Genomic DNA, 18,823 nt, shown 5'->3' on the forward strand with positions numbered 1-18,823 from the left:
TTTTATAAAGAGGGGGAAATAATATGCTACAAGGGCAGATCACAACATGAAAGGAAACTACAGAATTCCTGTCATAATATCAGTGCAATAAAGTCTGGTTCCCTAATTTACTGAATATTTACGGTCTAATCTAATCACTTAGATATTTACAGCAAATAAATTAAATTGGTAATATTTTTTACCAGATTATAATAGATGTTGACTGATTCTGACCGAAGAACGAAGCACAAAAGGTTGGAATATGAGAAATCCCCAACAATTTCAAAATAAAACAAGAAAGTACATATACAAGCAAAGGGAACTCTGAAAGCTAATCGGTGTAGGTGAGCTGTCCACTCTCTTTGCTGATCTGTAAGTCCGATACAGACATGTGCTGAACACAAGAGAAACTGTGACAATGATTCTGTCTCAGTCATAAATTCAGAGGTAAGATGGTGCCCTTGGAAATGAGGGCATTCCATACAAAAACCTCAAAATAAAAATAGCACATTGGCACAATATTTTTCTTTTCTTACCAATTACTAGTTACCAAACCACCAAAAACATATATGCAGAAACTGATCCAACAGACTGGAACAACCCCAATGCTCAACTGAAATGCCAAAAAGTTCATTTCGAAGGAATGGTGTGAAGAATAAATGAAGCAGTTTCAGAATTGGATCTACCCAACACATCAGGAGAGAGAGTTGTTTTAAATCATCTAACCCAAAGAGTTGAGTTGTCCACGCAAAGTTTAGACCTTAGATTAGAATTACAGATTGCCAAGGCAATCTCACCCTAGTGGAGAATGTATGAGAAGCTGAAAGTAAGATTTGCAAGTAAATACACAAGTAGAATTAATGTTGCAGATTTTTATATCAAGATTAGAAGCAAAAGGTGCAATAGCTTCTCTATCATATAATTTTCTGAAAAAAATGGAAATTTCAGAAGCCTAAAGAATCAACAACCACTGCCAAACCTTTTCACAGTAGGTGGTAGGGATCAGTTACATTAGTCAAAGGAGGCCATAATATTTTATTTTAAATCGTGACTAATTGTCCATATACAAAGTATTAGTTTCTAAATCCTTCCAATCAATAGAAAAAAAATTCTTTTTGTCTCTAAAGTTTTCCTGATTTAGTTGTAGTCCTCCAAAAAAAAATTTCACCTATTTTCATTCCTTTAATTTGGAAATACTCCCTTTTTTATCCTCAAGGTGTCTTTTCTAGCAGTTTATAGCTGTCATTAAATGTAAGGATAACCACTTTTAGAACTAAAAGTAAAGTGGTGTGGAGATTGTCAAATGAGCGCAAAGAATAATGAAAAGAACTATGCAAGGAAAACAAAACACATAAGTGGAAGCAAAGTCTCATTACTAAGTAAAGATGAACAAATTATTAAAAGAAAAGAAAGAATAGGGTAAATCCCTTGTGTATATTGAACACATAGGGTTCTGTTTATATAGAAAAAGAAACTGTTGGAGATCCCACATCGACTAAAGATGAGAATATTTCATTGTATATAAGTGGGTGCAAACTTCACCCCATGAGTCGGTTTTATGGGGTTGAGTTAGGCTTAAAGTCCACTTCGTAATATGGTATCAGAGCCATTTAAAGCCTATCCTAGTGAGTGTTTGTTGGGCCTATTGTGCCACTTGCTATCGAGTCATTATCGGACCACCCATAATATGTTGTCCCACGCACGAGCTATCACTCTCGGCGTGAGGGGTGTGTGTTGGAGATCCCACATCGACTAGAGATGAAAATATTTCATTGTATATAAGTAGGTGCAAACCTCACCCCATGAGCCGATTTTAAGAGATTGAATTAGGCTTAAAATCCACTTCGTAATAGAAACATATGGGCTAAGCCCATTACATAAATAGAGATATCTAGCAATATCTATAATATCTCATAATATCTAACACTCCCCCTCAAGCTGGTGCATATAGATCATATGTACCCAGCTTGTTACAAATGTAATCAATCCTAGGCCTTCATAAGGGTTTAGTAAAAATATCTGTTAATTGATTATTTGAATTAATAAGCTCAGTCTTGATATCTCCTGATATAATCTTTTCTTGAATGAAATGACAATCAATCTCAATATTTCCTTTCATGAAAAACTGCATTTGAACTAATATGAAGAGCAACCTGATTATCACATATAACTTATAAGTGTCATTTGAGTGACCTTTCCAAATTGCAATTCTTTAAGTAACTGTTTAAGCCAAATAAGCTCACAAGTAGCTGAGGCCATAGCTTTATATTCTGCTTCTGCACTAGATCTCGCTACAACACTTTGTTTCTTGCTCTTCCAACAGATCAAGTTATCACCAATGGAGACTATTGCATAATTAGGAGAATTATTCTGTAATTAAGTGCAGATTTCATTATCTACTTATTAGGACAAATTTGTTAGTGATTGGATTTGATTTGATTTGTACAACTTTAGTCACCCATTATTTCTTGCTTTCGTTATCTATTATTTCTTTCCTTAATAAGGCTGTAAAGAGTGGGTTCACCAATAAAAATTAAACCCTAACCCTGTGCTCTAGATACCATATTAAAAGAAAAGAAAGAATAAGGTAAATCCCTTGTGTATATTGAACGCATAGGGTTGTGTTTATATAGAAAAAAAACATATGGGCTAAGCCCATTACATAAATAAAGATATCTAGTAATATCTATAATATCTCATCATATCTAACACAAATAAAGAAGTATACAACTGTCAAGCTTGTGGCATGGCATCACCCAAGAACGCAAACAACTAACGCTTGTATAGGAGATGGGATGGTACAGAGCTAGTAAGAATAGAAAAACAGAATATAACTAACAATCATGATTGATTATAGATACTAGACGGTCTACTGCTCTATGAGACTATCTACTACCAGACGCTCCACCACTACGTCAGACCATCTACTACTAGACACTCCACCACTAGACACTCTATGATGATAGAGTTCCAAACACAACCTGCATGAAGTATTTTCTAATTAGATGGATAGAAATAGGACAGAAAATTGTAGAGGATTAAAACTGAATTTGAAAAATAAAAATCTTTCAGAATAGCAGCCCATTCAAGACAAGTAGCCCATATACCACATGAAAAGGCTCGAGATAAGAAATCAAATGATTCTCCAATTTCTGTTATTGCTTATAACTTGAAAGTAATATCATTCTTGAGACATCTAGAATGTTGTGCTGTGATCCCCTGCTGCTGCTATCCCACTATCATTTGCTACTGTGCTGCTATGCACCCTTGCTGTCCGTTATAACCTTTCTGTTAGTGCTGTTTTTCATTCTGATTGTATATAAGTTTCCATCCTATCATTTATTTTGAGCTGTAAGTAAATATCTAGTACATATGCACTTGTATCACTGAAATATATGAATGAAATGGGGCTTTTCTCCTCCATTGTCTAGTCTACTGTTCTATTGTCCCTAATATCCAAACCTTTTTTAAATTTTTTTACCCTTAATTCGATTACCTTTTGCCATAAAACATTTCTTTGGAAAAATGGCATGGCAATAATTTTGGACAGCTGGTTACCAAGATATAATCCACATTTATTTGTGGCCTGTGAGAAATCTCTCGTTTAACTGAATGAATTATATTATCCCCAGCCACCTGGCTAAATAAAATTTCTTATAATCCTGTCACCTCTGGGAATATGGAGGCATATTTAGTCTTAAAATTATTCTTCAAACCTGAAATACCACACAGAAAATTAATATTCACTTTGACATCATAAAAGCACAAAACATTATCGGTTAGATGAGGTCATCTTAGCCGAATATTGTGATTGATTGGTGGTAGGGGAGCCTCATTTGTGAATATTAGTTTGACTATGTGGAATTTCAGTTCACACAGATACAATACATTTCATGCTGTAAAGTGATGCAGAGTGTCAGGTTACTTTCATCTATCTTTGTATCATATTAACCATGCATGCCTGATTGAGGGTTTCCTTAAAAAAGGTTGTTTTCTTTTTTCATTTTTGGTTCTTAAACCATTTACATTCTATTATTCCTGAGATTCACATTGAAGATCATAGATGATGATTCAAAGAAGATTTAAGTATAACTAATTATGCAGACCTCTTGCAGATTGTATGACATTCTTCTTTTTGTATAGATGGTGCAATACCTAAATAAATTGATGAAAATGCTTGCAGATCTGATGTTGATTTCAAGGAATTTTGCTTGCAAGTATTATTTGAGTGTGTGAGCAAGGATAGACCAGCTCTTTTACAGGTAATATATAAAGAAGGTTAATTTGTATATGCTAAATTCAAAAAATAGTGACGGCCCAATTTAAATCTTTCTATGCTGGTTGCATTTCCATGTTGATCATACATGCCACAATTCAAATAACTGTCTTATCATAAGTAAATATTGTACTAAATAATCTCTTCTGTTTTAGATTTCATGATGCTAATCTGATGTGCTAAATTACTATAATTATCAAATAGCGTGGAATTTAATGAGCTTGTCTACATGATATAAACATTTGAGATTAGTAGTGTCTTATTAGAGACATGATTCTTACAGTGTGCATGTAAATAAATAAAATTTGGTCTAATGTCTATGCTTCTGTAAACCATCAGATAATCAGATTTTGCACTTTATAAAATTTGAATGTTATGATGTTCTGCTTTATTGATGGGTTTATTATGCAGGTTTATTTGTCATTGTACACAACTGTTGAATCTATGGCCGAACAAGTTACTAATGGTGCCATTGTTTTTGGTGACTCACTCTCTATATCTGGTTTTAAGGTAGTTCTATGCTTAGTCTTGATAATTATACTTTCTTTTTCAAATAATAATCTATCTCTAAGCTGGTTTTAATGCTCAGCTCTTTAGGTACACAGCTGTTTTCTTAGCGATGGTGATCTTCGTTAGGATTTAAGTACAATAAAATAAGAGAGTTCAACTTAAAGGACTATTCCATTAGGTGGGAGAACCTCGATTTGTAGGTACCATACCACATCAAGTAATACTCAATGTGAGGCTCGTCACATTGCCACCCTCTTTAATAGCCAACATCCACGACCACCTTCACTCTATCAACACTAATCCGTTAGCACCCCTTTTATCTTTGATGGCTTCACTCATCAATTGGTTTTCTATTTTTAGCTCTTCTCATAAACCAACTCTAAAAAAAACACCTATAATTGTTAGGATTTAAACCACGAGGAGAACCTAACATAAAATACTAGTTCATTAAATGGGAGTACCACATCAAGTAGTTTATTCCACTCTATGTGTAACTCCTAAAATATCTGATTTAATACTATGGTTTTTGCCATTGGTCTCATGTTTCCGTAGGGCTAGACCGAGTTAGATTATACTCATTGCTTTGAAATCTAATTGTGATTTGATCTTTAAATCAAAATAAATCTTAATTCTTTAAGTCTTAAATTTCTGCACGAGGGCGAGTCTTGATGCAATGGAAGATTGTTTGCTTGTGTTTTTGATGTATCAGTCATGGTTGGTCATAACTAAAATCTGCCTCTCCTGTCCGCTAAGTTGGTAGCATACATTTGACCCAATCCAGGCCCTCATAATGGGCGGAGCCTCATGCACTAGGCCGCTGGCCCACTTCTTATAAGCATGTGTGTGACTCGATGCTAATTGTTTCTGCTTGCAGCTTGCACTAACTTATATCGAGGCATTGATGAATGGAAAATTGTCTGCTCCTAAAGGAGGAATTGTTCAATCAACATTTGTTGGTTCGCTTCGGAAGCAGGTGGAAGAGCTCCTAAATTGTTCCCAGGAATTGAAGGACGATTTCCATAACTACTTGAAACTGGGAAAATGGCCTGATGGAGAATCCCAAGATAAACGTTCAATACTTTTGTCTTGGTTCCTTCAGTGGTTTGATGTACCAGCATCGTCTGTAATTAGAACAGCTATAGATAGAGTTAAACCTAAGCTTATGTCGTCATCTTCAGTTCCCTTGTTGCGTCTGTTTTTTCCAAGAACTCACATTCATGTGATCAGTGAGATAGATAGATGTTTCTCATGATTGTTTATCAGCTGTAATATTTATTGTTATTATTATTATGGTGATGATGTCAACTGTAATCTTTTGATTTACAAATGTTAATGTTCAGTAGTCCTACACTGCAGGGTGATGCAATTACTAGCTAAAGCTAGTCTCATCTAGCTAGAGCTAGTGCAAACAGGTCATCTTTTTCATAGGTTTCTTACGTATCTACAATTTTTTGGTCACATTTTAAAATATTGAATTTTACATTCAAGCCTCATTCAATAGAAATCAATATTTAGTAAAATGTGCTTGCTATTATTTTTAATATAGCTCTATTAAGTGATATTAAGAGCTCATTTATTTAGCCTTTTTCATGAAAAAAGCAATTTCATTTGAAAGGCGGAAAATGAAAATTATTTTGAAAAAAATATGAATCTGATGAAAGCTTTTTTATTATTTTTAAAAATTGCCGTGGCTTTTGATAAAGAATGAGATTAACTTTTTAAATGATACTTTTTTATAACTAAATTCGAATAAAAAAATTTAATACCAAGGGAACTAACTAAGTTTAGTGGAAGAGGTACTTCATAATAAGGCAAATAATGTTTCAATGTGTCTTGCATAAACCTTTCTCACAGAAGATACCAACAGGATATAAAAAGAATAGCTTGTTTCAATAAGTAATTTCTTTTTGTAATTATAGAATTATTTCTTTACAAACTGGTCGTAAATTTGAAGTTAGGCACCTTTTTATTTGGTCTAGTTTTTTAAGGAGCCTGGCCTCGGTTTATTTGAGTCAAAATTAGATGCATTTTCTGAAGTATAAAATTTATTCTCTAATCGAAGTTATCATATTTTCAAACATGTACGGACGTAGTATCATAGTATATAATTATGTATAAATTGACAAAAAAAAAACTATTTAGAAACTGAAAATTATTGTAAGAAAATAAACTAAACTTTCTGTTTTATTTTCTCTTCATTCAAGGGTTCATTGTACATTTAAGGATCTTGCTGTGTTTCCATACATGGCTAAATTGGCTTAAGAAAGAAACAGAGTAACAAAAGGAGGTAAAAATGCCCAATTCCTAAAAAGAAAAAATGTCGAAAAAAGGTGACTAAAAATTACAAAAACTGAAACAAATGTGAGGCATTCAAGGGAAAAAGGAGAAATAATAACAATTATGGAAATAGTGAAAAGGAAATAAAAGCAGGTGTGAATATATCTTTGGTGTAGGTCAAGATTGAGAGATGATCCGTGCATAGAGGAACTCATTCCAAGTGTCAGGTAATCCCGGCAAACACCAATGGATGCAATCTGCATAATTAGTTGGATCAGCTTGCTGTTCCGGAGTTAGCATTTTGCCTTGGCGTATGGTGTAAACAGAAGTGTGCGCATCTTTTCTCAGCTCTGATAAAGTGGTGATGTTAATGAAGTACACTGGCACCTTCATTGATTCGGTCACATTGTTGGCAATTGCAAAAAGTCGACGATCTGTGCCCACATTCAATGGGGTTGACATGTTCACAACAGGAGTGGTTTCTTTAGCACATTTTATTCCATCTGGGTTGTTCCAGTTCTCAGGCCTACATAATCACATGGTTAAATTTATATTTCAATCCAAAGTGTCTTTAAAAACTATATTCTTAGTTTATGAGGTGCACATGGTAACTTTAAACTTTGTAAAAAAGGAAAAATGTGGTAGCGAGTCACCACCAACACTAAACTATCAAAAGTTAAGACACCAATCATGTTAAATGGTTTACACTGGAGATTGTCCTACCCAATGGCATAACAAATATGTTGTTGTGTACTCTAAGTTTCATTGATTAACAGTTGATGGAAAATTGCAAGTGGGTTAAACCGTTTGGTACTAAATGGTGTCAACAACTCATAGGAATGGATTAGTAGATTAGTTTTTTCAAAGCAACAAAATGATGGTCCAAGTTACCAAATATGAAAAGCCAAACATTTCAAAACTATACTACTGGTGAATAATATGTGTTATATCATGTGGTGTTCCTAGATCATTTTCACCTCATTAACAGGTGAAAAAAGATGTTAAAAAGAAGAGAAATAGTGTATGTTAAAAAAATAATATTCGTTTGTATCACTGAAAGATGCTTATAGAGTTTTTTTTATTGGATATGACTCAACACTTAGTGACAGAGAGAGACTTCGATTTTCTTGTGCCTGCATGTCTTTATCCATAATTCTATATTACATATTGCGTCTACATCACTGTTTCATATTATGAAATGAATGCAAGTTGATTCTTCAAATTTAAATATGAAAAAGCATAAAGTTAAGATGCGGTGATTAATTACTTTATATGCAGAGGGGACGTGCTGCTGAAGAAAACTTTGGTTCTGTTTGGGTCAATGTTGTCATCTACCCATTTTGACCATGTCTTGAGGACTCTCTCATATGCTATTGGCCGAGGAACTTCATCGTACTCCGTGGACCCTTCATCAAATGACCCTCGTCTGTTGCATCACACAAGAATACTCAAACCCAAGAATTTCCTTGAAAATTACGAAACCTCAAAGAAAGGGAAAAAAAATTAATGGGATAGAGTGAGTTATGATGTGTGCTTACAAGACTTTCATTGTGAAAGTGTTCATCCACCAAATGTAGGTGTTGAAGATCAAGTAGTCAGCATCCTTCCAATTCACTCCATGCTTTTGGATCGATTCAGGCATGATTATACGGTTCAATATGCTGTGCATTTTTGGATCATCTGAATTTGACTCTACAAGGAATGGTGCCCAATAGAATTCCACAGTGGTAACATGCTCTGGCTCCTACACAAACATAACAATGTGTGCTTTCTAAGCCATGTTAATTCAATATTCCCGACAAAATGTGTGCTTTCTTAACTACCAAGAGATAGCCACAATCCGAAAACAAGAACTTTCACACAAAGGCCAAAGAAGTAGGTAGCTTGGAACTTAAAAAATTTCATATCAAATTCAGGGCCCCACCACACTCATGCACAAAATGATTCCAATACATCAAATGGGGCTGAAATCTTGGATCACTATAATCTCAATAAATTCTCATGTTTTATATCTAACTGAGTATTTTTAACTTCTTCATTGGAAAACTCACCTGAAATAAAAATTCACTCAAACAACATCTTTTATACAAAGCATGTTTATAGGAGTTTTTCTAGAAGGTCATTATAGGAAAGAGAAACTAAAACAAATGAAATTAAACTTTTTCGATAAATTCAATTTTTTTCCTTGTTTTTCTCAAAGAAAGAGTTGATGTAGAAACTCATCTTTCATTCCCATAATATAATGTCTTTCTTTATAGTCTTACTTCAAGAACAGGAGAAAAGGAGAAACTGAATTACAAACCTCGATTTTGAAGATAGCAAGAGAACCAGTCTTGTACCAGGTCTTGTTATGTGAAGGAACCGCAGAATTGACCATACAAACCATTGATTCCCACTGGTTCCTATTCAGTGAATCTCCAACAAACATAAGCCTCTTTCCTCTGATCTTCTCAAACAAAAGCTTCGGTTTGAACCTTATCAAGTTCATAAAAACGCAACCAATATAAGAACACTGCAAAAGAAAAAGACAAAAACTGAGAACAAAAAACGGAAACTAAAAGAACATAAATTCATACTTTGGCAGAGAACAATCTCTCGGCTTCCATTTCCAGTTCTGGTACAAAGAATCAGGTCGTCCATTCTTCATGCATGTCACTTGCGAAGTGAGAAACTCACACTGATCTTCTTTATACAAAGGGTGTGTCTCGTTATCCAAAACCCACTCCCCAGTGTACAAGTCACAATCTTCTGGAGGCAACTCAACTTTCTCTTCTTCCTCTTCCTCTTCTTCTTCCACTTCTTCCTCTTCCTCCGCACGTGGCAGTTCAATCTTCTTCTCTTTCTCCACAGCAGTTTTCAAATCAACACGCTCTTGTGCCTCATCAGAATCTTCATCCTCACCGCCACTCTTCTCTAGTTGCGCCCTTGAACTCTTGGAAACCGTGACTGCGACAGTGTCTTCCACATCCTTCTCAGCCTCCCTTTGAGCAACACCACTCTCTTCCACGTCCTTTCTTGTCCCCCCTTGAACAGAATCAACCTCTTTCCGTACTCCTTCTTGTGTTTCATGCGCTTTGTGACTCGAAAATGGGAACTCAGCAATAGACTTAACGTCCTCACTGTACATGAAGAGACCAAAGAGGAATATGGAGAACACCACCACGAAAATGGAGAGGTTGTTGCTCTTGCGGCCCTTCATCGCCCCCGTTTCTGAGGTGAATAGAGGAGTTTTTCTTCGAAGAGGCTGCATGGGGGAGACGGAAGAAAGAAGTGATATCAGAAAAACAACAATAATCTCTGAAGAAAGAAGAAGCAAAGAGAGGTAGAAATATAGGGATAGGAGCAAGGAGAGACATTGAAATTCTGGTATTAGGTTGGGTTTGTTCGTTTAATTAAGGTTTGGTGAAATGGTCTTGTCTTTGAAGGATATAGAAGTGGTTATTGGTGGAGGGAAAGTTGTCTTTCACAATTCTCAAGCTAGGAGCTATCTACATATTTTTTTTAATATGTGTATAAGTACTTTACTTTATTTTATTGTTGTTGTAGTTTTGGTTGAGTTTTTTTTATAAAGCTTTCATGTGGTTGAGTTTGAAGATGGAAGTGGTTGTTCTTGTGTTTAGGAGAATACGTGAAAGGAGGGGATTGAGAGGAGTGATCTCAAAGGCAGCTTCAAAGTTGGTAGCAGTCACAGTCTGTATAGCAAAGGATGGTGGTTTTTGGAGCTTTGGTGGACACAATGTTGCTGTCTTTCAGTTTTCACTCTTCAGGTTTTAAGGTAACTTTAATTGATGGTGAGAGAGAGAGTTGTGTTGTGTTGTGTTGTGTTGTGTTGAGTTGAGTTCAGAACCCCACTCCAAGGATAGAGTGTAGATTCAACAAATCTTAAGTCAACTAATCTAAAAATGTTACTTGCTGCATAATTTCTAAGGTTCCCATCAAAACTTTCAAATTTAACATGACAGATAATATATAATAAACAAACAATAATGTTACCTTTATTTTCTCTATATTATTTATTATATTTCATTTCATAATGAACAAGAGAAATTTCTTTCAAACAGAGGATAGAGGGAAATAAGCATAACATGGATCGTGTATGTGTATCGATTTATGACTGCTTTTAAACGTAAATGTAAGTTACATTTGTTATTATCAACTATGACTTTAAACAAAGAAGTTGTATTAGAATTATAATTTTTTTTTATTTATTATGATTCTAAATGAAGAAGTTGTGGGATACATAGTTTTTGTTCGTGATTAAAATTAAAGTTGTGTTTTAATTTTAAGATTTTTAGTTAAATGATTTTTATACAAAATTCCCTCACTGACTACCACTATTTTTCTATTTAAAACAAATGTTTTGGTTTTTTTATTTAATAATTTAAAAAGAATTAAGATTAATATGTATTTCTAAAATGAAAATTCACATTATAAATATTATATTCCATGCTTAATTAATACACTAATAAAATAATAAGCTAATAAATCAATAAACTAATAGAAGAATAAATTAATGCACTAATAAATTAAGGCACAAAGAAAGCAATCAATAACAAACTAATAAATTTATAAATTAATAAGATAATAACTAATAAATTAATAATGAACTAATAAATTAATAATCTGAATTTATCAAAATAATGAGTTAAAAAGCATTAATAAAGTAATAATTAATAAAATAATATAAGAATAAAATAATAATAAATTAATGTATTAATACATTATTAAACCAATACATTAAATTAATAAACTAACAAAATAATAAATTGGTAAACTAATAAAGTAACAAAATAATAAATAAATAATTAATAAAATTAATTTTGTATTTTAAAAATTGAAGAAGGTAAAAAGAAAATATTACTGTATATATTCCATGTAAGAGTTTATTATTTTAAAAAATTTAAATGCTTCAGGCATATCATTTTTTCGTTACAGTACAACAGTATATATGTTTTTATAAATTGATTTTCGTTAGTGAAATCTTTTTGGTTTATTTAATTTAGTAGTATAAGTTATTTATGTTGTTGATATTATGAATAATCAATGAAAATAATGAGGAATAAATTTATTTTTTAATAAACATTGCATAAATAATTGTGTGATTGTGAACAACATTTTCATCCTCAATTGTGTGCCCTTCCTAAGTGAGTTGTTTGGATAAATGTGAGATCTTAATTCACCACATTATAACAAACCATTCATGTGCCACAATCCAAACATGTTGAAAAAATAAATGGTACACTTTTCAAGTTAGATTTGCATTAGACCAAATTAAAAGGTGACATCATTTAAGAGGATGTAAAAAAATCTATTAACTAATATACTTCTAAAAATATTTTTTTTAATTACTTAATGAATAAAATAAATAAAAAATAAGACAAAGAAGAAAAAAACATTCCAGAAAAAAGTGGTTAACCAAATTTTTTTATTATTATTATACTATTTTGAACATTTTAAATTTAATCTTATTTAATTTATTGTCAGAAATCACGTGTAGAAACAAAAGACATGTATATATATCATAGTAACATCGTCACAATTAAATTAATAGAAAAGAATACATTGACTCGTTAAAAAAAATTCAAACTACTCAAAATAGTTAAAATTTTTAACAAAATCACCATAATAATAGAACTAGAACAAACTATTTAACCAAAGTTTTTATAAGCCAAACTTAATTTTTAGTGTTATACTATTCTCAAAAACAAAGTTACAAAATGCACAAGTGTAAAATCCTGATACACAACTACACTTATCAGGTGTAATCTTCAATTAACAAGATATTCTTTAGAAAAGAATATACTTAACAATCTATCACTTTACATCTTGGAGTTTTTGTTTTTAAGAATTCTGAAAATTATAAAAAAAATAACCAAATGATTGATTATTTCAATCAATAATAAATTATATGTGCAAACAGTGTTTTAAACATCAATAAAATAATTAATTAGATTTTAAAATTATTGATTATCTTATTTATAATTATGATTAAGATAATCAATTATATATATGTATATAATTATATTAATTGTTATAATTTATCGTCTCAAAATAATTATTTTAGCATAATCAATGCTATCCAACTTGATAATTTTCAAAAGGATTATATTTTTTAATAAAAATATACATAATTAATTTATAAAATAGCTAAGAATATTTGGACTAATGAATAATTCACAAACACTCCCCCACAATAATAATAATAATAATATATGTAATGTAATAAGAAAAAAACAACTTTATTTGTTCGATAATAAAAAGAAAATAGCTGAAGTAACCGACCCTCCAGTCTAGCTGCATCTCATACCCACCAAATTATACAATATTATTTTTAAAATATTTACACAATAATTTATTATCTTAAATGATAAACATTATTTTATCTTAATTTGTCCTAGCATTATTCATATTTTACAATTATTAAAAACTATTTATTTAATTAATTTTTATAAAAAAATAACTATATTAACCATTTTTAATCACATTAAATGAAAAATAAAAGGAAATATAGATTTTTTTCAATACTCTCATTTTTTACATCAAAACACAATTTAGTTTATCAATTTTTAAAATATTTGTTAACAAAATAAACACGAAAGGTGAAGTTATTATTTTAATTTTAAATTCTCCCAATTAAACGTTTTTAAAACTGAAAAGAATAAAAAAATAGTTAAATTTCGGTTTGCCCAAGAAAAAAAAATAAACACGTGAATAGTATTTGGTTCGGTCTTTATTTATTCTGTGCAGGGGGTGTCAACTGGGTGATTGAATATAAGAAAAAAAATAATAGAAGTTTAATTAAAAAAGAGCATTTATTACGTTAAATATGTAGAAACTCTTATGAACTTATTTATAAATAATTAAAATATAATAAATGTATTGAATATTCTTAGCCATCTAGATTTTGTGAACTTTCTATTACTTACTTTAATGAAGATTGACCCAATGCTTACCTCCATTTTTCCCATGCAACAAATATATTGCATCCTTTCACAACACCCCAAAATATATTAATATTTTAAAGACAACATTGTCTCCAACTTTAATTAAAATTTCAAGTAGCTCTTAAAAAATAGTATTTAGTGTAGATTAATTTGTTCTTCTCCAATTCCGTGTCAAATTTATTCTTCTGCTGCTAACTTCCATTATAACGGTACGACAATTTTGTCAAAATTTGTCACCAATGCCCTGTTCAAGCTTTTGAAATTTTTATTTATTGAAAAATTTCATACTTATAAGTCTATGTATATTTTAAACAAAATCCACAAAATTAGGGTGAAAATAAGTTCGATCCATGCTCCACTAAAAATGTAACATGGACTCACTAATCTAGTTCGCTGATCCGTTTAGACCCGTTCTGCATAATTCACAGTTTGCTGACCCGTTTAGATCTGCTGACTTGTATAAATAAAAATAATAATAATTAATTTTTTAAAAAAAATCATATCTCACCCACACATTATTATTGTAGTGTAACTTTTATTTTATTTAAAAAAAATATTAAATTTAATGTACCAAAAAAGAGTATTTTTATTTTAATCATCTAAAGAAATTAATATTAAAAAGAAGAATGAATTTAATTTTAAGTAAAGTTTTACATTTAGAACTTGTTCATAAAAAAATAATATAAAAAAGAGATTTCCTTAAAATATTTTGTAACAAAACTTTTTGATAAGATACTCTCATACATTTACATACATATAGGAGGAGAAAAATATATGTAAAGTAAAACTTTAATTATTTTTAATCAAGCCTTCTAACAGCTCTCCTACTTGAATGTCTTTATATTTCTTTTATCTTAATTGAATGAATTAAAATAAGCAAGAAATTTTAATTTTTTAACAGCAAAAATATTTTTTTATAATTAAATTTTAATTTTAAAAAAAATATTTTCATTATTTGGGCTGGTCCACAGGCTCGCGGGCTAACTCTTATGTGGGACAGATCAGTAAATTGAGCCCACACTCCTTGTGCGAGACGAGCTAAACGTGAGACGGACCTATGCGGGAGAGACCAACCCGCATTGTCACGCCTACATAAAATAAGAGAGGAGAAATGAAAAATAAAAAAATGTAGTTGAAGAGTTAAAAAAAATGCGAAAACTATAACTTATTATTTAAAATCAATGTTTTGTCCTAGATATATAGTTGTCCTCTACTTACAATTTACAATTGAAGTGTAAACTATGTTCTTTGGGGAAAGATAGAGGAATAAGCAATTTTATTTTGGTGGGTGCAATGTTTATTAAGATGCAAAATTAATACTATACTATGATTTCATTTGAGGATGAAAGATAATAAGAAACAAACTTTAAACTTAATTTATGAAATGTTTTGATTTCTAATCGATATAAGATCTTCAACATTCCTAACGTCGAGACATTCCAACTCGTGCATGTGACTATATATTTATGGGTAGTTCAATTCAAAAGTGACTTTACATTTAACTCAACCTTACAAAATCGATTCATAATATGAGGTTTACACCCACTTATATACTACAAAATATTTTTATTTATAGTCGACCAATAAAATAAATTAAGAATGAATATGATAATAAAATAATATGAGTATAAAAATATATAAACAATACATTTATCAAAGTTATGCACTAAGTAATGTAGTAAATAGTAATTAAAAAAATATAACAATAATGAAAACAATAAAAGAAGCTTCATTCTCACATCTAAGTATTTATCATCTTCTAATTTAATTTAAGACGTAATTAGAGTGAAGTGTTAATTTTTCCCTATCAAATTGGTGTGGTGATGATTAAGTTATTTGCAAGAGAAAGATATATATAAACTAGAAGGAGATTATAAGAGAAACTTCCAAAAGCATCAAAGCTAAACATCTGATTAAGTTTGAGATGTATACATCATATTAGCTAAACGGCAACATCATTGTGTCAAAGCAAACTAAAACCATTAACGACTCCTACATAAGTATGTGGAAGATCATCACCTAATTCTAACTAACATGGCAAAATAAATAATGTAACGGAAAACACCACTAATAAAAAACACAAAATCATTGTGGTCCAACCCCAAGGATCACTCATCTTCCATGCTCACCACTACTTTTTTCTTTTCTTCTTTCTTTCTTAGTTATTCATACTATTCTGGGCTTTTCTTCCAGCACCCTATAATTTCCAAGTGCACCCCCATAACTTTAAAATGTCCACTTTACTTTTTATAAAAATGACTTTCTAGAAATCTTTTTAGAATTTCCAAGATATGATTTCTATGATTTGGCAAATTCTCACTCCACCTCCCTTTTAAAAAATTTAAATAACCTAAATGATGTGTAATTTCATATTTTTAAATAATCTCTGTTACACCTTCCTTTCAGTTGTGGTAATGTCAAATACAACTAATCAACCCTCTCACACACACTCAAATGATGGAACTACTCTCTCAAATAGTGCGACCGAAAAAGAATGAAAGTGTTGCGGCTGGAAAAGAGATATGTCGCTGGAAGGGAGTGCGGGATAATTTTTTTTTTTTAATTTTGTACTCCATTTTTTCACCTTATTGGTTTTATTTGTGGATTTTGTAACTTTCAAAAAATTGAAAAAAAAATAAACCAGCACTAGTAAAAACACCATTAAATTTATGTCAATCACCAATGTTTATCCGGTACAAATAATCATCACCACTTGAAAATGAAGAAAGTGACATACTCCCACTATATTCAGAGGAATATTAAAAAGTATGGAGATGCATGTAGAATTTGCCACAGAATTTTTATATCAGAATTTCTGAAACAGGATTTTCCAAATAAATTTTTCTATAACACATGAAATACATTTTTGGTTTTTTATTGAACTTTATAGAATAAAAAGTTTAAAACATATGATATCTTAAAACATATGATATCTTTTAGAATGAATTTTTTTGGAATAGGTTTTTCAAAAACACACTAAATAAGTTTTGGAACGAGTTTTTTGGAAATGGAATTTCTAAACAAACTTTCCAAAACAACTGAGGAATATAGTACGGGGTGCAATTTGTAGTTACGTTTTTGCACTTATATGGTTTTCATTAACATCGGTTGAGTTGGTAAAAAGACAAAATTAATCTTGTGCATTTCAAATTGCATTTCTTTCTAACAAGGACAAAGTAAGAATTTTAACATTTAGCGGGTGCAGGAGAAAATCATGGGGTCTAAAAATCAATCCTCATTTTCATTTTCAGTTTTAGATCTTGGTTTCTTCATCCTGCACCTTACAAAATTTCTTGGTGCAACCCTATACTTTTTTAAATGTTTTTTTTTTATAATTTTTAAAGTGCTTCTAGATTACCTGTTAAGGAAATTTTTCGGAACACGTTTTCCAAAACTTCTGAAACTGAATTTTTGAAATTTCCAGATTTCTGGAACGGATTTTCAAAATTAATTTTTAAAATTCATGAAATATATTTCAAAAGAAGAAACGATTTTCAGAATATAATTTTCAAAACTCATGAAATATATTTCATAACAAGTTTTTTGGAACGTATATTATACATTTTAGAATGAATTTATAAGATTGAATTTTTTAGAATAAACTGTTTTTGCAATGTGTTTTCTCTCTTTTTCTGCAGCAAGGTGATGATGTACCAAAAACAGGAGCAGCAGCGGCAATAGTGTCAACAACAGTTGTGTGGTGCAGTGATAGAAGGTATTTTAGTCTTTTTCTTGTTAGTAGTACGGTGCATAAAGCAAAAGCCCTAAATCTTTACCTAAACAAATTATAAGTACAATACACTAGCTTTTCAGAATTCAACTGAAATGCGCCACTGGTGTAAAAAATACATTGTCATTCTATGGTAGATTATAATTTTATTAGGATTATTTTGAAAATTTATTGTTCTTACAAGGTAAGTAACTTTTTAAGTCCAAGTTGTCCACGGCTCTCCAGTCCTCCGAGCCGAATGGGGTACATGCGAAGTGAGTAGGGAGTAAAAAATTACTTTTGACGTTTAGTCTCCTCTGGTATTTATACCTTTTGAATGGATCTCAGCTGTCATGGACCTACTTGTGGGTTTAAAAAAGGGTCTAATCATGTATTACCACTAAACTGGCTTAATTACGGTTAATTGTGGATTTATGGGTTGTGTTTGGATTAAGAGAGTTTGTCGGCCTTCTCAGTCATTTGATCATGTCGGCCTACTTGTCTAATCGACAATACACTTGCCCCAGGCTCGAGCAAAGCGATTACCATTCGGTCATGTTGGCCTACTCGACTAGTAGACAGTACACTTGCTCCCAAACTCGAGTTGAGTACCATTCGACCATGTCAACCTACTAAGCTAGTCGACAATACACTTGTCCTAGACTCGAACGGAGCGATTACCATTCAGCCATGTTGGCCTACTCGACAGTACACTTGTCTCCAAACTCGAGTGAGATTATTACCATTCGACCATATGAGTATACTCGACTATTCAACAATATACTTACCCTAAATTTGAGTGAAACGATTACCATTTAATCATTTCGGCCTCGGCCTAATTATCTAGTCGAGAGTACGTTTATATTTAAGATAAGATTAATCAGTTAACAGTATAAAAAAAAATTACGTTGATAATGCGAGAAAGTTGAACTCAAATAAAAATGTTTTGTTGAAAAATATTGATTATTTTAGAAAATAATTTAAGTTGAGTAAACAAAAATATATTTAAAGTTTTTTTATCGTCACTATTTTTTTGTTCTTCATAGACAGATGGATATTCCATAGGATATTGAATGTTTAATTAATAATACTTGAGTGAAAGATATAATTGAAGGCACTGTATTGTGA

The 18,823-nt window shown here is 31.3% G+C and overlaps 2 protein-coding genes across 3 annotated transcripts in view; one reads left to right on the forward strand and one right to left on the reverse strand.

Moving 5' to 3' along the window:
* The window catches only part of EMB2771 (E3 ubiquitin ligase), a 34,053-nt gene extending 27,861 nt beyond the window's left edge, over positions 1–6,192 (forward strand). For both annotated transcript variants that reach the window (XM_090293972.1, XM_068629662.2), the window contains exons 35-37: positions 4,163–4,241; positions 4,667–4,765; positions 5,640–6,192. In XM_090293972.1, the coding sequence (XP_090150098.1) occupies positions 4,163–4,241; positions 4,667–4,765; positions 5,640–6,017 (556 nt within the window). In that variant the 3' untranslated portion in view covers positions 6,018–6,192. The remainder of the gene's footprint in view (positions 1–4,162; positions 4,242–4,666; positions 4,766–5,639) is intronic.
* Positions 6,193–6,931: 739 nt separating this feature from the next.
* On the reverse strand, positions 6,932–10,967 carry ESK1 (trichome birefringence-like protein (DUF828)). Its single transcript, XM_068631602.1, has 5 exons — positions 9,619–10,967; positions 9,345–9,516; positions 8,581–8,786; positions 8,310–8,468; positions 6,932–7,568 (listed from the first exon to the last, which is right to left on the reverse strand). Exons 1-5 carry the CDS (start codon positions 10,290–10,292, stop codon positions 7,220–7,222), a joined length of 1,560 nt encoding a protein of 519 aa, XP_068487703.1. The 5' UTR covers positions 10,293–10,967; the 3' UTR covers positions 6,932–7,219.
* Between the last annotated feature and the right edge of the window lie 7,856 nt (positions 10,968–18,823).

The sequence above is a fragment of the Phaseolus vulgaris genome, chromosome 8 (genome assembly GCF_051622355.1).
Source record: "Phaseolus vulgaris cultivar YP4 chromosome 8, ASM5162235v1, whole genome shotgun sequence".
Taxonomy (NCBI): Eukaryota; Viridiplantae; Streptophyta; class Magnoliopsida; order Fabales; family Fabaceae; genus Phaseolus; species Phaseolus vulgaris.

What these genes read in the sequence shown, in the direction of transcription:
- ESK1 (XM_068631602.1), bottom strand. Translation starts at nt 10,292, where the DNA reads ATGCAGCCTCTTCGAAGAAAAACTCCTCTATTCACCTCAGAAACGGGG. An exon ending in TTGCTATCTTCAAAATCGAG is followed by an intron (nt 8,787 to 9,344) that starts GTTTGTAATTCA and finishes ATGTTTGTGTAG; the next exon opens with GAGCCAGAGCATGTTACCAC. An exon ending in ACTTTCACAATGAAAGTCTT is followed by an intron (nt 8,469 to 8,580) that starts GTAAGCACACAT and finishes GTGATGCAACAG; the next exon opens with ACGAGGGTCATTTGATGAAG.